Source organism: Aquarana catesbeiana, linkage group LG03 (genome assembly GCF_042186555.1).
Source record: "Aquarana catesbeiana isolate 2022-GZ linkage group LG03, ASM4218655v1, whole genome shotgun sequence".
Taxonomy (NCBI): Eukaryota; Metazoa; Chordata; class Amphibia; order Anura; family Ranidae; genus Aquarana; species Aquarana catesbeiana.
In genome coordinates this window covers 585,933,910-585,958,078 of record NC_133326.1, presented here as the reverse complement: position 1 = coordinate 585,958,078, position 24,169 = coordinate 585,933,910, and the positions used below count along the sequence as shown (strand labels likewise).

The window sequence follows — 24,169 nt, the reverse complement described above, 5'->3', positions numbered from 1 at the left end:
ACTGGAAGGAGCGCCAGACCAAAGGATTAACAAGTCCAAATTCATTTGTACTAAAAACATCCAACTATTTCTGGGGTCAGAAAAAACTCCCTCTTCATCGGGGCTACAACAAAATACAATATAATGTAAACGTGACTGATAAAATCATAGGCCTGAAAATCATAGAAAATCATGGATTACATACATAAAGTATACATATGTGAACATATATGTGCATACATAAATACACACATATATGTGTACATGTACATATGCATAGAAATGTGAAACACGTAGGGAGGAGCGACGTGCTGACGTCCCGCGTTTGTGCAGGTCCCCAAGTGACAGGCTGCTAACTTTGAGTCAGCCAGCTTGTTTTTTATGCTGAGATTTACTTGCATAACTGTAAGTGTACTACAATTATTAAAATACCCAAAGGTTTTATACTATGGAAGCTTTTATTTCTTCTCTGGGATCCTGTTTCATTGTGTCCTTATTGGGTGGTGGAAGTCCGTAAAGACACTGTTGCTGTGTCTATTCAAGGCCCTGGCTGGGTATAGAGCTGAAAGCGCTTGTGATCTCCCATAATAGGAGATCATAGTGAGTCGGTAAGCGGCAGTAGGATTAGAGGTGGAAGTCATCTTTCTGCACATCTCTTTTCCTTTGGTGCACTGATATTGGATGGACTTAATCACCCGTTAATATTTATTCACAATTGTTTCTAAGCGCAACTTATTTTTGAATATTGTTTGTTACTGTGCATATTTCACAGGAAGTTGCTGCTCTTTTTCACGTGTTTTCGAATTTATGACATATATACTAGATGTGAAACCGCTAACTATCGATTTCCCTTTTTCTTTCTTTGATTATATAATATTTTATATATATATTTTTTATATATATATATTTTTGCTGCTCTTTTAAACTCTTTTGATGTACTATGCTGATTAAAAGACTTTAGTACTATGGCGCTACGAGGATCGACCCTGCTTGGGATTGGGATAATTTGAGCAGGTTGAATTGCTGTTTTGTGATAGACACCATCTAGTCACTCTGAAAATATCTCCTGGACCGGAAATGATGCCGATCAGTCTTTTTGAAAATGGCGCCCGGACAGGAAGTGATATCAGTTGGTCTCTCTGGAAATGGCACCCGGACAGGAAGTGACACTGCTTGGACTTCTAGAAAATGGCACCCAGATAGGAAATAATGATGATGTACACTTAAGGTTATAGGCTACATAACTATGGCTGCCTCAGTAAATCAATGGAGGACCCTGAGGACGCACTCTTGTGGAAAACACGTTGGGTGAGCTATGTGCAAGACGCCACACTGCCACATCGATTTGTGGTGTGGCGGCAAGCTATGTGAGTGCACAGCAGCATTTTTCTACCTTTGTTTTTAGCCACTGTATTGTGTTGTAGCAAGCTTTTATCCAATAAACACTGCACTATGAATTATTATTTTATCCATGGTGTATGTTGTGCTTGTATCATCACATGAGTGGATGTCAGCCCAGCAATGGAGGAGTAACAGAGCCAGCCTTGGAACCAGTAATGTGTGTAAGGATTTGGGATCCCAGGGAGATTTGACCATTTGCTGTACAGGATGTGAGTGTGCATGCTGCTTATAATTTGGCAGGCAAATTGTCTGGTGAGCATTCATTTTATTCACAGGTAGAGGAGTTTTGCACATTAATCTTCTTATCACTGGAGGCACTTTCGAAGAGGAGTATCTATTCATTGAATAACATGGTTGTGGTGCTACTGAATGTTTATTTCACTGAAGTTGTGAACTTAATGGGAGGGAGCTCGCATTAAGGTGTTGAGTCCTTGCGGGGAGGAGCTGAAACAGCCGCCGAAGGACCCCAGAAGACCAGGTTCGGGGCCACTCTGTGCAAAACGAGCTGCACAGTGAAGGTAAGTATAACATGTTTGTTATTTAAAAAAAAAAATACCTTTACAACCCCTTTAATTGCTGCAATTTGTTATATTGTATTGTTTTTATTTAGTGCTGGCTGCTTTTTCTTTACTATTCTCACAGGTGTACTGGGTGAACGAGCTTAGCATTGTTTCATTGAAGTTCTGTATGCTGCAGAAATCTTTAAATATGTTTGCCAAATTGCAATGATTTAAACAGAATCAAACGTAATTTTAGATTTTACCGACTCATTTGTATTCTATTTGCAGACAAAGGGGTCATTGGGCTTGGGCATCTGCAGCACTTGACCTACTACCCCTTAAGCAGCCCCTTGTTCCTCCCTCCATAGTCTGGCATTACTACCTCTTCTCCTCCTGTCCTATCCAGACATTGTTTGGACAAAAGTATCTCTTTAACTGCCCTCCTCCCTTTTTATCCATGAATGAGTACACTTTTATTAAAGTAGATACTAGGAGACATGTGACATGTAAGCAACAAAAAATACCACTTGCCAAAGGGATATAACTGTAAAAAAATGGCAGACCTCAGGTATTTTTGGCACAAAAACCCTAGATGCCCATGGGAACTAGTCCATAAAAACCACTAAATACCAGGTTGTACTCAGCATGTTGACCACAGAGTGGTAGGACTGCCCACTAATAGAGGCATTACGGAAGACATCTAAATCACTTCTCAATCTCAAGACCACAGAACAAAGCCAACAGAACCTTCAGCTACTGTAACACAGGGAAAATTGAGAAATCTCATAACACTGTAAAGAAATGTTGCTGAATGCATTTTTTTGGTAGGTTATGCTATAGGAGTTTTACCTGGTGTGTTGTACATGGTATACGTAGTTATAAAGCCTAACATTTTTTATCCTAATGCATTCTTTGCTTTAAGGTAAAAAAATGTTTTAAGTAGTGGATACCCCCTCACCCTCCCTCATACTTACCTGGGCACTCATTCGATCCAGTACTGTGCCTGTCTGCAGCAGCTCTCTCCCCTTATTTCCTGGTCTCACAGGCTTTGCTGGGACAGCGGGAGCCATTGGCAATCAAAGCCAGTAACTGGGGGATTGGGGGGGGCAAGCCTTACTGTCTGTGTCTATAGATGCTCAGGAGCAAGCCCCCATGAGTCCCCCCATTGAAAGTGACTTCTTATGGGGGCGCCTGCAAGAGAGGAGGGGCCAGAAGTGACGGCAGGGGAGCCAAGAAGAGGAGGGACCACCCTCTCAATTCCATTGCAGAGAGCAGGTAAGTATAAACCTGTTAATCATTAAAAAAAAAAATTTGTATATACAATCCCTTAAAAGCAGTATTAAACCCAAACCCCAAAATGTATTAAATTGCAGCTTACCAATCATTAAATGTGGTGGCTGCATACTTTTTTTTTCTTTGGCATTTTTGCCTCTATTTTCACCTGGTGATCTGGCCAGTAAGGCTCCGTTCACATCTAGGCATTGCTATTTTACAGGCGTTTTTTCAGGCGTTTTTTTTTTCCGGGTGTTTTTGCAGAGTTTTTGCAGCGTTTTTGTACAGGCATTTTGAAGTTGACAAGTCACCAATGAAAAGCTGTAAAATGCCTGTAATCTGCCAAAAAAGAAGCTCATTTACTTTTTTGAGCCACGGACATTTTGCTTTAGACAACAGAACTCTCTGATGTGAACAGGGGCCATTGAAATGAATGGGATTTGTCTTGTTGGGCGTTTTTAGAGGCTTAGAACAGAAAATTGCCTAAAAATGCCTAGATGTGAATGGAGCCTTACAGACCTGCTGCATTAATGAGACTACTCTGGAGGAATGAACACAGGGGGCACAGCAGCATTATCAGTCGCGGGGGCGGGGGGGGGTAGAGTTAAAAGTATTTGCAGATTTAGATACACTAACAAATTGAAGCCAAATGCCAACTCAAACTTTATAACCAGTTACAGCAAACTGTTTTTTTGTTCCTTTTGGGGCTTTCAAGGTTTGCTTAAATAAAAGCAGATCATTTTAATCACCCCTTTCAGTGTTTAGCGGTTTGTCTCATCCATGTACACTGAGATAGTCTGCTGGAGAGCTTATAAATACAACAGATTTGCTGGCTGGATCACCAGCTGAAAATAGAAGAAAGAAAACCTAAAAAAAGGAAACCTATGCAGCCATCACATCTAAGAATTGGTAAGCTGCAATACAGAATAAAACAAATGCAATGGTAGTAGAAGGTGCTGATCTCTTCTTTGCAGCCACTTCCTGTCTACACACAATACAGCTCAGCAATGGCTGCATGGCATTTCTTAGAGTGGTTTTCCAGATGATGACAACAGTGGACCATATCTATTTAAAGTGTGGTGAAATGGCCACACATTTAGTTTTTTTTATAAATAATTTTATTGTGTTGTGTTGGAATGCAATTTCATATATGGAACCTGTTGTAGATGCATTTTAGATTTTTTAATAAAATTTGTTACCAAACTTACTGCACTTTGTTAGTACCTTCTGTATTTTAAACCCATGTATGCACCATGGCATCCAGGACCAGTTGGATGATCACTCCTAAGGAGACCATCATAGCAGCTGAGCTGCAAGGCACTTACTGATCCCTGTGTGGGATCTTTCCCTCTGGTAAGGAGCCTATCAACTCTTTCTGGTGGATGGTCCATTGACATGCTGTTATCCTCAGTAGCACATTTCTTCCCTTCTGGGGGTTCATCTAGAAACAGAACACTTTTTGGATCACTTTTTCTTAAATTGTGTTGTATTGAACTTTTAATCACTGGGCTTTTTTCCTTTTTTTTACTAATTTTTATGTGGCTGTTTGGGCATGGGAGCAAATTCAATTATGCACATATATGTATTTATACTTGTGAATTATTAGAATTATCAAGCATTTTCAGTTGGTATTCGATGAAACGGTCATATCCTTATGCACTGAATGAATAGGGATTGCTTTTCACTGATGTTTGTAATTTAAAGGGACAGCACACTTTAAATTTGGATTTTCTGTGTCACATCATGTTCTAGATTGTTCTAGAGGTGCTGCAGTTCCTCAATAATTTTTGTTTGTTCACATAGCACAGATTTATACTATTTCGGGATAATAAAAAAAATGAAATATATATATATATATATATATATATATATATATATATATATATATATATATATATATATATATATATACTTATATGAGATTTTAGTGATTGGCTTGACATGAACAGTACATGAAAGGAAAGTTGCTGAAAATACTGTCACTTTTACTGCATACCAGATTCTTTTCTATGGTATATAATTAAAATGATTACTGTTAAATGAAAGGATTGTGAAATGATATTAACATAAAGCTTTTATGAGATTTTAGTGAACAGCTTCACATATACTGTAAAAAACATTCCTATTGAAATTTCAAGCTAATTTCAGTTACATGGAAATACTCCCACATTTACTAAATGCCTGACTAATCTCATCTGGTATATAAATAGATTATTATTCTTAAATAGATAATTTTTAGTATAAGCCACTGCTATATTTAACACGCCTGCATTCTACACAATAGGCACAAGATGTCAGGATTTGTGCTGTGTTCATTATTTCTTTGCTCCCATATCCTAAAAAAAAAGAAAAGCTTCTCTGCAGGTTTAGACAAAGCAAGTTTGTCAAGAAGAAGTTTTGCATCCCAACAAAAGTGAGCACAGCAGTTCCTCCTCTGAGCTGCATGCTAATGTAATGCAAACTCTTGGAAAGAAGAAGACTGAGATAAGAGAAGAGAGCCACACAAACTCTAAAGCTCTGGAGAGGCTCTGGAGAAGAAGTTCTGAAAGTAAATCCAAAAAGTGGAGTGCAGCTTGGATTCTTCAGAACGGATTGCACATTTTCAAGAGAAACGTTTTCTGCTGGGTTCTTAAAGCTTGGAATAGCCATGCTTGAATTGGGTGCCTTCAAAGTGGGTTTAAAAGTCTTTCTCTTCTTCACTGCATTTCTTCTGGTCTGCAATGGTCAAGATGAGACTGGACCTAATAGAAGACCCTCCTGCTATGGTGGCTTTGACCTGTACTTCGTATTAGACAAGTAAGTGCAGAACTAAACCCCTGACACTTTCTAGAGCTAATGTACTTCTTGATCAATTTACCTATATATCATGATGACTTATACAAAAAGGTGAACTACTGGATTACTTTTAGTTTATTTAGCTAAATCAGGATCTAACCATATGATTGTTGACCAAAGAATGATATGGGATATTTAATTTGCTCAGACTGAATACACTGTAATGGTGTCCTCAGCTGCATGACCTACATTTTGATAGCTTACTGATGCATTTCAGCAGCTGGCCAGAAACCAGCAGCCAAAGCAAGTCTGCTGTTCAAATCCCTAGGTCAACTTTAACCTGAAGTTGGCAGTAGAGATATCTTTGGTGACCAACAACTATGCATGTGGAAGATTTTCACCAGAGCGAAGAACAATGGTAGACAGTAAGCCATAGCAATTGGGTAGAACCCAGCTTGCTGCAGTCTACAATAGACTATCTAAGGCTGATTTATTTTTAGTTACTATGGGTTTTTTCACACTGCTACTCTTTGCATGATTGCACTATTGAATAAACCTTCTTGACTTTATAAAATTTCGATTTTGACATAATGTTCTACTTTAGTCTGACTTGGTCTGTATGAGCATACGGATCAACTCTAAGGTCACAGAACAATGGATTTTTCAGACTAGTGAGTAGGTGTCACAAGCTTTGCAGTTCTCTTTTATGGCAAGCCAAGACACCTGCTTTACTGAACCAATATGTAAGTTGTCTGGAGCAGTCGCCTTCATAGATGAGGGATCACAAAGCTGAGCGCTGTCAGCCACAAAGTCAGTAGGAAGCTGCCTGCAAACTCAGATGCACACGTTACAAATGGCATACAGATGTGCACATAGAAAAACAATATACGTAAGTCAGATCTGAATAGGTGACTCTTAAATAAAACAGATTACCTTTCTCTCTACACTTTGCTAAGCTCTTTAAAAGTAACTGAGCCTCAACAAGGTAGGTTGTCTACATAAAGAGAAGCAAAGAGCTTGGATTTGACAACTCACTAGTATGGGAATCCAGACCTAGCACACAAAAGAAGAAATAAAACTAATGGATTGGCTGGCAGACACCTCCTGGCAAGTTTACATTCATACTGGATTTTTGAAAAAGGCTGTAAAAAAGTGACAAAGTTGTGCAAAATACAGTAACCCAGAGCAGTCCCTCAGCTTTCACTTTTTTGATTACTACAATATTTTTATTACAGGGGTCAGACTGCATGGTGGCCTGTAAAACTATGGAGGGCAGTTATACTCAGTTGTAGAAACAGACTTGTATACTGAATTGAGTGGTGTCTTCCTAGTGTACCTTTTATTGTTAACAGTACGTTGACTGGTAATGCAAATTTCAGGAATCAAATTCAGTTTTGTGTTCCTGGAAACAGCCAGCTTCTGCTTATATGAGGCTAATAGAAAAAGATTAGCCTAGTAATACCATCATTAAGTCACAAGTTTTTTTTTTGTTTTTGAATGCATTCTTCCCACACAGAGGTGGTTAAGTAAAAATGGTTCACTCTTCCCAAAAAGCAGGTTGTGGACCTGGCTTGAAACCCTAAAAGGTACGTGGATGCCACATTCATTTATCAGGCACCTTTTTCTTTGGACAATCATTTATGCTAAGTCTAGGAATCAACTTGTCTTATATACCAGGAATCAAATATTTGAGCCAGCAATGGACAGTGAAGTGAATCATTCCATCAGTACATACATGGGCACATATGGTTGTTGCACAACCACATGTTGCATCCGCCCATTGATCAGATGCTAATTATGCAAGATAGTTGTTTTCATTAAAAATTTGTCTGGTTTTAGCCCCATTTTTTCTGGAAGCAGGCCATTAATTCTTCTCTAAAGGTTGTAGCTATAGGAAGTGTAATTCCAGTATTCAGACAAATATACCTGTTTAGGCAGCCATTAAGCACATCCTTTTTAGTGTTATGTCAGATGAAGCAAAAATCTCTACAGTCAATGCCCTTCAGGCTATTGACTTTGTTCAATTTTACATCTCTGATGAGCACCCAAGGCCTAGCAAAGCTCTAAGATTTCACAGGGTTCATCCTGCGCCTTTGTCTTCTACGTCTAGGTCTAGGTCTTCCAACCCAGATTCTCCACTATCACAGAATGATTCATCCTCAAATTTCCATTCAGAGGTTGTTCAAGTCCCACTCTCAACAGCTCAGTTGGACCTGCTCCTCCTCCCAGCAGTAACTCCACAGCCCTCCAGCCTTATAAGTCTATATATAAGTACAGATCAAGAGCTATGGAGGGGTGGTGCAGGGGGAGCTCAGTTGCCATGTGAAACACTTAAACAACTTTAATATTTCTGCTGTGAATTTTAAGGCTGAGTGGCTCCATAATGCCTGCAGCTACAGAGTGAGGGCTTTTTGTGGTGTTGTCCATAGGCTCGTGGTAAAGTGATTGCCAAGGGCTTGATACAATCACATTGATCATTTTTGAGTTCTATGGCTCACATACAAAAAAGCTTCCCTTTTGCACAACAAAAGTAAACATTCAAATGAGATTATAAAAAAAAAAAAACGCTTTTGAGCATTCTATATTTAGTCCGTCAACAAGGCCTCAAAACTGCACGCACATGCACAATTTTTGTAGTTGAAGACCAGTCTTACGCTTGGTTCACATTGCTGAACATGTTTTGCTTGTTTGTGCGCTGAAGTGCCAGTTATTCTTAAGGGCGCCCTAATGTACCTTACCTATATGTGCTGCATTGCACCACAACGCACAGTAAAGCACTACTATATGCATTGCATTAGAAAAGATACCCGTGTGCACTTTTTTGCGCAATATTGTGCAATAAGCTGGCCATTCAAATGAATAGGTTGCTGCAACACACATTAACAGAAGAAAAAGAGCGTGCATGCATTACCACAGTGAAGCAGTGTGAACCTTTCCTTACATAGGAAAATGAATGCATCATGATTAAATTTCTGTTAGTGCTGCAAAGTCCATCCACAGAAGAGTATATTTATAGCACTTTGATAATCCATCCAGCGCTAGGCTGAAAAGCTTTTCCTTGAAACGCACAGATTCCTCTGGATCAGTGTTAGCAGAGCTCATGTAGCCAAAGGCATGAAAGAATTAGCTGAGACAGCTGTTTTCCCCTCTTACAGCTGAGTGTTTGCCTGTATTCCTGCTGCAGTGATCTGCCAGCTGTGCTCATGGAGGATATCATAGAATTTCTGTCCCATGGCGGTTTTAGTAGTGCTGTGTTGAGAGACTGCGTGTCTGCAAATGCTTTGTTGCTATTGTTTTATTTCAACCTCACTTTCAAGATCAAAGCTTGTAAGACACATGAGTCAGCCTTCTATTGATACAATTTATTTTCTGATAATGATTGTCCTGGCTTTATTTCACAGCTTTCTACTGTTCTAAAAGAGATTAATCTTTCCACTTCTCCACAACACAAGCTGAGGGCTAAACCTCCAAACGTGTTCTATTCTAGGCAATGTGAGGCATAGGACAAGTTTGAGTATATTGATAAGTAGTAGTGGGTTTAACTAATGGAGAAGTAAAGTTGCTACCAAGTGCAGAACTGTGTGTCATAATGTTAGAAAGAAGTAAAAATGAAAGCTGATTTTGAAGGATCTACCTTACAGTGATTGTTCTTTCAAAGAAGCAGATCCATAGTTGAGATATACTGTACATGGTAAAGATGGACCCAATTTTGGTCTTAGGCTGCTATCTTTCTAATAGCGACAAAGGAAGCACTCCCCAGACAGTGAAGAAGTTCATCTCACTTAAAGGCTTTTTTGAAACATTTGATTGTTAAAAGCATCAAATACATCCAACACATTTTGGGGGAAAAGAACCTTTCCCTTCTTCAGGGCTTGAGCAGTCAATGTGAATGAAATCATGGCTGGATGCACAGGAGGACTTGTTAAGGCTTTATGAAGACTAATGTTTTCTGACAGCACTAAATGCAGCCAGCTGTCCTAAGTAAACACCTAAGAATTTGCGAGTTGCACACTGTAATAGAAAATGGGTGCCAATAACAAGAACAAACTAAACATTAAAAGGTTAGTTCCCCTTTAACAGAAAGCTGCCTATACAGATGAGGGGTTTCTGTAGGTGAAAACAAGCTGTGCAGCTCTGACACAAATTGAATAATGCCCCTGGTATAGGTGTAGGCCATTTATGCATCTCATGTAGCCTGACTGGAAAACTCCCAGGACATTGCAAGGATGTTGCTAAGAAAGGTCCAGCTATTGCTGTTCACCTCCACCATCACAGTAGTGAGCTCTTTCTCTGATTCAAACCCCCTAATGCCCCGTACACACGACTGGTTTAGCTGTCGGAATTAACTCAGAAGGTTCCTCAGACGGAACTCCGACGGAATTCCATTCAAGCAGTCTTGCCTACACACGGTCAATCCAAAGTCCGACCAAAGTCCAACCGTCCAGAACGCGGTGACGTACAGCACATACGACGGGACTAGAAAAAGGAAGTTCAATAGCCAGTAGCCAATAGCTTCCGTCTCATACTTGCTTCAGAGCATGCGTCTTTTTTGGTCCCTCGGAACAGCATACAGAGGAGCGGTTTTCCAGATAGAAATTGGTTCAGTCAGAAATATTTAGAGCATGTTACATTTCTAGGTCCATCAGAATTTTAGAAAAAAAAGTGAGGCATACACACGATCGGAATAGACGATGAAAAGCTTCTGTCAGACTTTTTCTGTCAGACATTCCGCTCGTGTGTACGCAGCTTTATATGCCTCCTGATGCAATAGCTCTGAGCTCAGAGCTTGGGAACTCACTCCTGTGATAGTGAAGGTGATCAGTAATAGCTGGGCCTCCATAGGTGTGCGCAGCCTCTTACATTAGGGTGTGCACCCCAAAGCTCAAATACATATGCATGTGTTTATGTACTGATGGTGTCAGTAGGGCAGTGGACAGTGTCAGTAGTTTTATTTTGATTCTTTTTAAATTCTTTTATTTTGTAACTTTTTTTTTGGGATGAAATATCAGTGCTCTAAACAAGCGGGAATATGCACCACACAAGGCAATTAGGGTGTGCCCAGGCACACCTGGCACACCCTGTGCGCACGCCTATGTGGGCCTCCCTTAGCAATGTCCTGGGAGTTTTCCAGTCAGGCTTCACGTGATATTTAAATCTACACCTAACTTGTCTGTGTATAATCAATGAGCGCAATCCTCTATAATAAATCTAAAATGAATGCTCAGTGAGTTGCTAGCCAACACCTATAAGTGGTTTAAACCTTGTTATATAAAATGATATCCAAAATGGTGGAACGCAACTCCCCTAGAAAACTAAATTTGCTATGATATGTGCCACTAAATAGTAATTAAGAAAAACAGTTTACATACAGTATATCACACCCTAATATAAGTGCATAACAAAAAACAACAAAAGTAATATGATATTTCTTCTCTGAGTATCATGCACAAAACTTCCAAAATTATAATGTAGTCCAAAAAAATGTCCATACAGTGCCTTGATAAAGTATTCATACCCCTTGAAATTTTCCACATTTTGTCATGTTGCAACCAAAATGATTAATGTATTTTATTGGGATTTTATGTGATAGACCAACACAAATTGGCACATAATTGTGAAGTGGAAGGAAAATGATAAATGGTTTTTAAATGTTTTTACAAATAAATATCTGAAAAGTGGGGTGTGCATTTGTATTCAGCACCCTTTACTCTGATACCCCTAACTAAAATTTAGTGGAACCAATTGCCTTCAGAAGTCACCTAATTAGTAAATATTGTCCACCTGTGTGTCATTTAACCGCTTCAGCCCCGGAAGATTTTACCCCCTTCCTGACCAGAGCACTTTTTGCAATTCGGCACTGCGTCGCTTTAACTGACAATTGCGTGGTCGTGCGACATTGCACCCAAACAAAATTGACATCTTTTTTTCCCCACAAATAGAGCTTTCTTTTGGTGGTATTTGATCACCTCTGCGGTTTTTATTTTTTGCGCTATAAACAAAAAAACAACAGCGACAATTTTGAAAAAAACGCAATATTTTTTTACTTTTTGCTATAATAAATATCCCCCTAAAATATATAAAAAAAACAATTTTTTTGCTCAGTTTATATGTATTCTTCTACATATTTTTGGTAAAAAAAAATTGCAATAAGCGTATATTTATTGGTTTGCTCAAAAGTTATAGCGTCTACAAAATAGGGCATAGTTTTATGGCATTTTTTATGGCGATCTGCGATTTTTATCGGGACTGTGACATTATGGCGGACACGTTGGACAATTTTGACACATTTTTTGGACCACTGGCATTTATACAGCGATCAGTGCTATGAAAATGCATTGATTACTGTAAAAATGTCACTGGCAGTGAATGGGTTAACCACTAGGGGGCAATAAAGGGGTTAATGTGTTCCCTTTTGTGTGTTCTAACTGAAGGGGGGATGGGACTGTGAAGGGGAGATGACAGATCGCTGTTCATACGCTGTATGAACAGACAATCTGTCTGTTCTCCCCTCAGAGAACCGGAAACTGTGTGTTTACACACACAGATCCCGGTTCTCCGTGTGCCCCGAGGGATCGCGGAAGCCCGACGATGATCACGACTCACATCGGCTCCGTGGGCGAGCAGGGGGCACACGCGCCCTCCCCTGGCGGCGCGCACACGCCCCCTAGTGGCCACAGGGCAAAGCGACGTTACATAACGTCATTTCGCCCAGTCATGCCATTCTACCGCAGTACAACTGGGGCAGATAGTCGGCAAGTGGTTAATCTCAGTATAAATACAGCTGTTCTGGGAAGCCCTCAGAGGTTTGTTAGAAGACCTTATTATTATTATTATTATACAGGATTTATATAGCGCCAACAGTTTATGCAGCGCTTTATAATATAAAAGGGAGACAATACAGTTATGATACTTCAGAGCTATGTTCTCAACATTTCATTTAGTAATACCCAGTCACAGCATTTCACGTTTGCCATAATGAACCAGGATCTGTGAACTGTTAACCAACTTGGCAATGAGGAATATCAAACTACTATTACTATTGTCAATCCACCTTGTGCGAGGACCTGACCAAATCTAAGACATATGCAGTTTATTGACTGCCTGAGAATCCAAGCTTGTTTACATGGTCCCCACTTTGATATCCTACAGCCATAATACACATGTATGGTCACTCCTCAAATGCTGGTTCTATTATCCACTATCTACCGGTCTTTCCTTACCTGTTTTCTCACTTACTCTGTTCCCCCATATTTATGTTGATCGGCAGCCAATCATCACTAAAATTACCTATCCAGGTGATCCATTGTGATCTTCTACAGAGAATACCCCCTCTAAATGACTTGATACCAGGCTGCTGACCACCATAAAGCGTCCGGACCGTGTTCAGTGTCGTTTTGTGCTGTGTTTTTTGAATGTTGTCCTGTCTATTGAATATTTACCTGGATATGGTTACTCCTCAATAGCCATAATGTGTTTGCTTCTTTTATGAAATACATCAATGTGTTTGAATTATTTATTTGATATTACAATAAATTGATATTTTTGATAAAATTAATACTCTGATCAATTTTGTTGCTAAAGTAACCTCTTTTCACCCGGCATTCTCAATGCCGGGTACCCCCCCTTTTTTTCTACAGTATGCTTCTGGTTACAGCAACAACACCACATCGGGTGTATGATCAGTGTTTGGTCATTTAATCAATTGACCTTCTATCCGTGTACAGCTTGCCCAAGTGCCCCCATCTTCCCCATCCCCCCCTTTCTCCACAATGAGAAGGGAGTTGGCCTTAGTGAACAAACAGCATCATGAAGGCCAAGGGACACAGCGGACAGTTCAGGGATAAAATTGTGGAGAAGTTTAAAGCAGGGTTAGGTTATAAAAAAATATCCTAAGCTTTGAACATCTCACGGAGCACTGTTCAATCCATTATCTGAAAATGGAAAGAGTATGGCACAACTGCAAACCTACCGACATGGCCATCCACCTAAACTGACAGGCTGGGCAAGGAGAGCATTGATCAGAGAAGCAGCCAAGAGGCTCATGGTAACTCTGGAGGAGCTGAAGAGATCCACAGCTCAGGTGGAAAAACCTGTCCACAGGACAACTATTAGTTGTGCACTCCACAAATCTGGCCTTTATGGAAGAGTGGCAAGAAGAAAGCCATTGTTGAAAGAAAGCCATAAGCCATTTGCAGTTTACAAGAAGCCATGTGGGGGACAAACGTGGAAGAAGGTGCTCTGGTCAGATAAAACTAAAATTTACATTTTTAGCCTAAAAGCAAAACGCTATATGTGGCGGAAAACTAACACTGCACATCACCCTGAACACACCATCCGCACCGTAAAACATGGTGGTGACAGCATCATACTGTGGGGATGCTTTTATTCAGCAGGGACAGGGAAGCTGGTCAGAGTTGATAGGAAGATGGATGGAGCCAAATACAGGGCAATCTGATGCCGCGTACACACGAGCGGACTTTACGGCACACTTTGTCTGGCGGACTTTTCGACCGGACTGGTCTGACGGACTTTCCAATGGACTTTTGACGGTCTTCCAATGGACTTTTGAATGAACGGACTTGCCTACACACGATCAACCAAAGTCCGACGGATTCGTATGTGATGACGTACGACTGGACTAAAACAAAGAAGTTCATAGCCAGTAGCCAATAGCTGCCCTAGCGTCAGTTTTTGTCCGTCGGACTAACATACAGACGAGCGGACTCGAGTCCGTCGGAAAGATTTGAAACATGTTTCATTTCTAGGTCCGTCGAACTTTTGGGGAAAAAAAGTCAGCTGGAGCCCACACACGATCAAATTGTCCGCCGGACTCCGGTCCGGTCGTGTGTACGCGGCATTAGACGAAAACCTTTTAGAGGCGGCAAAAGACTTGAGACTGGGGGGGAGGTTCACCTTCCAGCAGGACAACGACCCTAAACAAACATCCATAGCTACAATGTAATGGTTTAGATCAAAGCATATTCATGTGTTAGAATGACCCAGTCAAAGTTGGGGTCTATCACATAAAATCCCCCCAAAAAAAGGTATGCTTTTGGTTGTAACATGACAAAATGTGGAAAATTTCAAGGGGTATGAATACTTTTTCAAGGCACTGTATGTACAACCAAAATTGTGGTAAATCGATGAATATATCCAAACTTCAATCAACGAAAAACACCACTGTGCCTAAACTAAATTAAGTGAATACACCACCCATGTAGAATGGCCTCTCACCTCACTGGCATGACCCCTGCATTACCAGTAGGTCACAACTCACAGTTTTCCCTCTCTGGGGATGAAGCAAACAGCTATCACATCCAGATCTTCATTACCTCCTACTCAGGTGAGTGGATGGATGGGTAGATGGATCTTAGATCAAAGCAGCATACATGCAGGGAAACAAAGCACACAACTCTAGTGTTCTCCGTTTAAAACTCTCATTTAGTGTATAGGATAAAATATTGCACAAGAATTAGCACTATATGCAGTGCTGACCATATATTGCTTGTGTTTAACAATCACTAGCAGGACAGCTAGGCGCAGATATGACCGTGGGATGGCGTCATGTACAGGGTTCCTCGTCCTATATATACATTACGTCCATTAGTCGGGACTTCCCCAGTAGGGCCCCGCTCTCCTCTATGGGGCAATCAAATGGAACAGACCGCCTGTCCGTTTCCATCTGATCCGCCAGACAGATGGGGAATAGGACCGGACATGATCGGATTGGATGGCGGCGGGTCTCAGTGGACATTGGCCGCTCTACAGAAGAGACTGGGGGTCCGATCAGGTCCTGAAAAACTGACAGGCGGACCTGCTCGGACAGCCTGTTTGAAAGGGGCCTTACATCCAAGGCCTGCCGTGAATGGCAACTGTCACATTTACTTGCGCTCTTCACTGAACTGTCAAGCCATCAAATGGCTGGTGTCATAACTGACCACATGTGCAGCACCATGGCAACTGCAGATCAAAAAGGCTAAGATGGCAACTTCCTTGGCTGTAAAGAATAGAAGAATTTTGTTCAGTTTTTAATCCTTTGTATTGCCTACACAGCCCATTTAAGATTATAGCATAAGTCTGCCTCGTGTTAATCTGATGTCCTTTCTAAATTAAAATTTTTGATAATTGCTTCTTTCCAGTGGGTTTTCTGTGTCTCCATTGTATGATTTTTTTTTTCATTAAGAAAACAATGTAGACAAAGACATCATCCTAGATGAAAATTGTCTAAAGGCATGCACTGGAGGAAAGGCCCTATAGATCTATGCCAAAGGAGGCAGCATTTTACAGCAGACAGCCAAACATTTTATGATATCGTCACATTTGGCATGTTTGCTTGTCTCTGATCATTTTGATAGCATCTTAATATTGTTCTAGTGGGAAACATGTCTGAAATGTGTCCCTTAATCTCCAGCTATGTAAGTTCTTTGTTAAAGGGTGTGATTTCGCAAGTAAAAGTTTCTTAATTGAACACATTTTTGTAAAATTTTAAAGTCTGTCTGTGTCCCATTAAGAAGATCTCTCTTTTCTTTCTGTTCTATCACTCATCACCTGGGCAGAAAGCAAGGGGAAAGCTCTCTCATGGGACATAGATAGCAATAAAATCCTGAAAAAAAGGTGAGTCTAGTACTTGACAAGAAAACAAAAAGAAGAAATGTTTAAGACCTCATGTGCCCATTGGCCCAGCTTCTTTGAATGCCTTTTCTCCTGGCAGGGGAAAAGCAGCCTAACAAACGGGCCTAAAGCTGCATTTTGCAAGCTTAGGCTTGTCAAGCATTTGGGCGTTCATTCATTCCATTGGCCAGAATATTAATTTATTCTGGCCTTTGAAATGAATAAATGCTCAAACACTAAATGTGCCTGGCATTAAGGTGCGTTTGTGCCTTGTTTAGGTGTGTCAAGTGTTTTTCCTGCTCAAACTCTCCCCTCCGGAACACTCCTCTTCTAACACACCTGTAAATGCGTATGAGAGCATAGGCAAAGGGCTAACATAGAGTCGCTGAGGCTGAAAAAAAGTGAAATTTACCAACTGGGTACACAGCAATAAAATGTAACTATAAATCTTCACGCACTATCCAAAACGAAAAAAAAGAAAACATTCTTGAGTTGGGCTTTAAGTAACTGCATGCATGATCAGGTTGTCCTTAGGCTTCCTAGAATGAGCATTAGATTGGCTGCATTCGTCTACAATGTAACAATGTTCTTTGCATGTTTTTAAGGAGGAACTTCAGTCTCTTTTCGTTCTTTTTGCTCTGGTCCCTACGGCACCCCCATTTTTGTTATTAGGGTACATGAGCAGATGATCTGGCAGAGCCCTTCAGGAACTTTCCCATGAATGCACAAATATTGCAGAAGTTTTGGAAGTTCCATAACAGCTGTCTTAGCATGCACAGGAAAAGCCATATGTGTGCAAACGTGCGGGAAAACTGCGTGTGCACAGAAGTGCCACTAAAGCCCTGTGGCATATCTGCACACATGCAGAATCTGTAAGGGGGAGAGTGGAGGGACACAAAAGTCATTCTCACCTAGCCGAGATATGCTGATGTGCTGCTTTGTAGCACAAGAAATCTTTTAAATAATCTAAAAAAAAAAAAAAAAATCAAAATGTGAGGGAGGGAAAAGGGGAAGATTTTACTAATGTATTTGTAGTTTATATGATATAACCTATTGGGCAACAATGCAGAAGAGGGACGGTGCCCTGGAAGCAACATAAGTTGACTGAAAACCATGGAAGATGCAATGCAGCATCAAGAAGTCTACCAATTATTTTCCTTCCTGACCTAGAAAGTGATTTCAATGAATGTCCCATTGATTGATACGTGATTTGATTGTAGCCGTATTAGTGCAATTGTGACAGAGAAAATTGAGTACTGTCCGTGATACTTTTTTATTTGCACTAACATACAATTTTTCAGGACAAGCTTTCGGGGTATGTCCCCTTCTTCAAGGTCCAAGCAGTACTACTGCTTGGACCTTGAAGAAGGGGACATACCCCGAAAGCTTGTCCTGAAAAATTGTATGTTAGTGCAAATAAAAAAAGTATCACGGACAGTACTCAATTTTCTCCATTGATTGATGCAAGACAAAAAAGTAAGGGAGCTGCCAAATTGTTACTGGCACTGCCATCTAGTGGAATGAAAAGGCACTAAGGCAGACTTCTGTTTAATGGCCTCACTTACAAGTGATAAAATATTCACAATCTGTGACACTAACTGCTTCCGATCGTGAACTGTAGATATTTTTCTGTATGATACTAATCCGTATAATGTTACCAGGAAATAAAATACTGTGTATATCCATCGGATTAAATACTAATTCTTCTCAGCCTCATACACAAATTAGAGACAGAGCTTGTAAACAGAGGAGACCATATCTGGATGCTTAAACCATTCCGGTTACTTAAAGAGAATGGATCCAAGATGTGAAATGTAATCTTCTCCCAATCCCGCAGTTACGTAGGTCCCTATGCATTCAATTACTGTGCTCAAGATTATTTAAAGGCACACTGGTTTGGGTTTAGCAGGGAAGTATGTTGAGTTTGTGAGATGTTGTCAAACTAACTATAAGCTGCCCTTATTTGTATCTCTTGCAAAAATAGTCCCCTTTCACAATATCGTGGTTCTCATGGCACCTCAAATAATAAAAAACTTCAAAGAACTTGTTTTAGAAGGCAAAGAGGGAGTAGCATATAAGGAAAGTTCTTGCTAACTGAAGTCTGGACAGTTAACTGGAAACTTTACTGCATTTGTGCTGAAGTCTTTAAGTGTATGTCAAGCCAAGAACTGTTTTTCTAGTTTTGGATAGTAGGGAATCATGTCAGGTTTTTACTGCTTTCCAGGGCTCTGTTAGAGAAATTTACCCTCATTTCCTGTCTGCTGACAACCTTTTACCAGACAGAGGTCTCAGTGAACTTAGGGGAAGGCTAGAATGCCTGTTTAATTTTATTTCTCTGTGTGTCTCTGATGCAGATTTTATTTTACCAATGGACATTGTTTGTTTGTACAAAATGGGCTTCACAGATTAACATATGTAACTATTTAGCAGAATAATTTCATAAATATGGCCTGAGTAGACATGCAACCAATGCATACTGTTCCTGGGGGACCCAAATGACATGGGAGGCCCTATTAGAAATCACGGGTATAGTCACCTATCTTAGTAATCATGGTATTCTTGCTAGTAATGTAAGTAGCTCAGTTTGAGTAAATGGGGTATGGAACTTGGTGGTGTGGCAGAGAACAAAAGCTCAATAAGCAGCTGCACATTTGCACACACAGACATATGGCTTAAGCAGACATATGACAAGTACATACTGTTTCTTGGGACCCAATGACATGGGAAGCCCTATTAGGAAGCTCAGGGTAAGTCACCCATCTTAAAAATCATAGTACTTTTGCTAATGATGTAAGCAGGTCAATTTAAGTGACTGGGGTATGGAACCTGATGTGGTGTGGCAGAGGGAAAAGGCTCAATTAGCAGCTGCATTTGCATAGGCCAACATATTGTAGACATACAACCAGTGTATATTGTTCTTGGGGGGCTCAAGTGACATGGGAGAGTCACTATCCTAAAAATGATAGTATTGTTGCTAATGATGGGGTGTTCTGGCAGAGAACAAAGACTTTGTTTGTCACCTACATTTGTACTTGCAGCATACTGTCGGTGCTTTATGTGTTCATGATAAAGTCAGACTTGCCGCAAAATACCATCGCAGATAGCAAGCAATTGTGCCGCAAGTTTGAAAATGACTTGCTAAGCTATTGCTAGTCTTGCCAGGCTTCACAAGTTTGTTGCACATGTAGCGATACCCCTGTGAGGGCTGCTGATTGACTCTATACCCCACTGGCTACCCTGACTCTACAGATCCTCTCTTACCTCTGACACCTTGGTTTCCATTCTGCTATAGGATGTTAGCAATGAGAAACTCACACAATGTCACTGAACCACTCAAAAAAGTATACTAGAGTGAATAATGAAACACAGTCAACAATATGAATAAAGACAAGTAATGATTGACAGTTGATATCACTTAATTTAGATACGCAAAACTGTTAACTTTATATTCACCATTAGGACTATATGTAAACAGATGTATGATGGGATAAGTATTCAATATCCTTTAATACTCATATTAAACACCTTCCCACCGAGGCCTCAGTACACACACCAAATTGCAATACAATATCCCTTACATTCAATAACACAATGTAATGTCTAACATGTACTTAATGGCTACCCCTAGGCTGTAATTCAAAGTTCAAACTACACATAGAACAGCAGTGCTTGGTAGAAAAGGAAGATGATAAAAGTTCTTTAACTCCAGATATCTTCAGCTAGCCTGTAGTTTAAACTGCAGTATTTGTAATCCAAAAAGCAAAGGACAAGAAATAACTGTAGAATAAATGGTATGTTGATAACTGCTTAACTGAAGAAATATAGCACTTGTAGATTCCTCCTTATATGTGAGTGTAATACAGTACTGACCTTACAGCACAGGGAACAAAACCCCAGAGTTCAGCTGTATGATGCTTGTGAAGAAGTAGATTCACCTCCATAGAACTACAAGTCTCACCAGCAGTCTGTAAAAGAACTCACTCAGCTATATTGTGCACTTTACTGGAATGGGCAGGTGCCCTCTCACCACAATAGACTCAAAGGCTGTGAGGCTCCATCCGGAATTGCGGAGCTGGCAATGCTGTGCTCCGAGATCCCTCAGAGGCGGGCGATCCAGCTCCACACTGTATAGGCCGCAGTCTCTCACTCCTTGTCACACACAGACCTCCTGCTGGCAGGTGTTGAATGGCGTCCAGAGAGGCTGAAAGATGGCCAAGCCAATCCTTTTATTACTGTTCCCAGCAAGCAGTGCTGCACGCTTTGCATTGTCTATATTGTAGTTCAGAGCTGATCCAGCTAACAGAGTCACTTCCTCCTCCAAATTACATCTTCCACAATGCTTTGCTGCGTCCCTTCTCAGGAATTAGAAGATCAATCCTAACAACATTCAGCAGACACTAGAGGGAGCCAAACTCATTTGAAATAACAACAACTGTAATAACTATAGTAGCAAACCCTTGGCTACACACAATTGCAGCAATTCTGCATTTCATGACTCCAGATCAACTTTTCTTTGCAAACATTCTGCACGTCTGCTGCAAGTTCAATTATGTTGTGCAATAGTCATCCCACCACAGGGGTCACTGTGACTGAATTTTTATGCTGTAGACTTACAGAGCTCTTGCTGTAGACTCATCACTGCAACTTTGCTCTTACTAGAGACTTGCCATGCAAATTTGCTGCAAAGTGAAAAAGTGTCAATTAGAAATTGTGCTTCAAGTGCTCTGCAAGTGTACAACTTGCCAGTAAAAATGTGCAGCAAGTTAACAGATTTACAATTCAACACTGCTACAAATTTGTGGCAAGTTATCCTTGCTATCTGGGATAGTACCATGGGGGCAACAATGATGAGAGTCATCAATAGGCTTTACTTGTAATCCATCTCAACCTGTGGCTGGTATTCTGAATTAAACTGTAGCATTCCCTCCAAGTAGGATTAGTAGGGTAATTAACAGTTGGAACAAATGTAATGAACAAAAAAAATCAAATGTAAACAGAACTGGGGCCAGTCCTGGGACAATGTCATCTAGCACCAAGGGCAAAGATGCCAAATGGCACCCCCCAAAAAATGTATGAGCATTATATTTCAAAAAAACTCCCCTCCTCCCCCAAATAAATTTGAGCACTAATCCTCATAGTTACCCCCTAAACATAAATTCCCATTGCAAGCCAAAATTCTCCTCAAACAAAAATTCCCCCTCTCCCAGTACAAATCCTCCTCCCAGCTCAAATACTTTCCCTAAATCCCCCTCTCCCAGCACAAACCTCCTACCCCCCCCCCCCCCCCCCAATCTCCTCTCCAAGTAATAATCCTCTCTTTCAAATTTATTTTCCTAGCACAAATCCCCCTAGTCATGACCACTAGCACAAATCCCCCCCCCCCAAAGTCCCTTCCTAACCCGTTCTAGCACAAACCCCCAAAATTCCACTGCTTCCAGAGCAGCTTCCCCTCCTGCCCACCCCTTTTTCCGGCCCTGACTGGGGCAATACAGATTTGTCCAACAAATAAACCAATAATATGTAAAATTGGCAGTATTGGCTTTATAAATGATACAATCTAAACCAGCCTTTTTCAATCGCCTTGAGGTTTCTTCAGGAGTGCCTTGGCAAAATGCCTAAAAATTGATCAACAATTGTATACAAGCCAGCAGGTAGATCAAGCCTGCCTTTTAGTTACACAAAGCCACAGGTTTCCATTATGCACCATTGTGATTTTCTAGACACTGGCATCCTAACAACCAATGATGTCATCAGTTAATAAGGAGGATGTCTGTTGCCTCCACAGCTTCCTTGTTTGACCCTCTTGTACCCCTCTCTCTCAGCACTGGGGTGACATTAGCTGACTGGTGGAGAGAAATTGAAATAGAAGAGAAACATTGGAACACTAGTCAGTATCAGCGCGCAAAAATGTATTTGCTTTGGAAGAATAAATCACCTCTGACGTTGAGTGTCTTTGTGTGGATGTTGCTGCATTGTGTAAAACTATGAGAATAGTTTTTTACATTTTAGAATGGGGTGCCTCGAGACTGTCCATGGTTTTAAAGGGTGTCTTGAGATTGTCTATAATTTTAAAGGGTGCCTTGACTGAAAAAAAGGTTGAGAAGCACCAGTCTAAATAACAGTCACAGACTTAGAATAAAGTTTTTAATTTTTTTTAAACCGTTGTGATTATGACTGGACGTGTGTGCCTTTCTGGGGAAAACCCAGAGTGAAGCTTAGGTGGAACAGAAACCCACATTAAAAATGGAGTCTGAGATATGGAAATGGAGTAGTAAGGGAGATCCAGATCCATCATATGAACTGGATATGCCAAACTGCTGGTTATGTAGATCCAAATTCATCATAGACTCATCATTAGCTGTAGGAGGTATAAGAATAAGAAGTCAGCAACTCTAATGCCGCATACACACGATCGGACTTCTCGTCAGAAAAAGATATGATGGCTTTTCCGATGGAATTCCGCTCAAGCTTGCCTTGCATACACACGGTCACACAAAAGTTCGCTGAACTTTCAACCGTTAAGAATGTGGTGACGTACAACACTATGACGAGCCGAGAAAATTAAGTTCAATGCTTCCGAGCATGCGTCGAATTGTTTACGAGCATGCGTAGGAATTTTGCGCATTGCAATTGCTACATACGATCCCATTTTCGGATAGGAAATTTTTCTGACCAAAAAATTGAGAACATGCTCTCAATCTTTTGCTGGCTGAAATTCGGCCAGCAAAAGTCAGATGGAGCATACACACGGTCACATTTTACGACCACAAGCTCTCATCGGTCTTTTGCTGGCCGAATTTCCAATCATGTGTACGCGGCATTACTGGGAGATCTTACCATTATACTCAATTTTTGGGTAAACCTTTTGGAGTCCTGCTATGACTAAAATATCATTTTTTTGTGGACTGATGCCTCAATTGAAACAGTAAAGTATAATAAAATATGTATTAATTTTTGTATTATTGCCAGCTGGAATCATGTTTTGAAATCCTCATTATTAATTTACTGTATCTATTTCTTCTCTGGTGTTAATATGCAAAGCTTGCCAGATTATCTAGGTCATTAAAGGATAACTGCAATACACAGCCTAGAAACTTTTATTTACAACAGTGGGAAAAGACAAAATTGGCTGTCCATAGGAGACAAATATCAAATGGCAAGAAACAAAAAATCGATAAACTTTTAGAACGATGTAAATACAACCATGAAAAGATGTTCACATTTCTTTTTGCCACCAATGTCTTGTGTACCTCACTGCAGCTTATGCGCATATTTGAACATATGGTCAGCTATGGCAAAAAGAAACAACAAAAAACTAGAAAAAAGAACATCAAGTTTTTCAATAGATATTTTTTATCAGCCAAAGTCTACACTCTCAATTGTTCTGTCATATGATATACTGATTACTCTGATGTTTACAAAAAACCCCCACATAATTGGTAAAAAAGAAACATGAACTCTTTATTCTCATAAAACGTGGTGGTTGTAAACCCTTTCATACACTCAGTGAAGCGACTGGTCTCAGGTGATACACAGAGATAAGTTGTACCTGTTTATTTGCTGCCATTTGTCCTGTACATTATTATTATTATACAGGATTTATATAGCGCTGACAGTTTACGCAGCGCTTT

At 40.4% G+C, this 24,169-nt stretch overlaps 1 protein-coding gene across 1 annotated transcript in view; it reads left to right on the top strand.

Moving 5' to 3' along the window:
- Positions 1 to 5,507: 5,507 nt before the first annotated feature.
- Positions 5,508 to 24,169, top strand: part of ANTXR1 (ANTXR cell adhesion molecule 1) — a 284,719-nt gene continuing 266,057 nt past the window's right edge. The window contains exon 1 of the mRNA XM_073622022.1: positions 5,508 to 5,948. Coding sequence (XP_073478123.1) covers positions 5,800 to 5,948 — 149 coding nt within the window. The 5' untranslated portion in view covers positions 5,508 to 5,799. The remainder of the gene's footprint in view (positions 5,949 to 24,169) is intronic.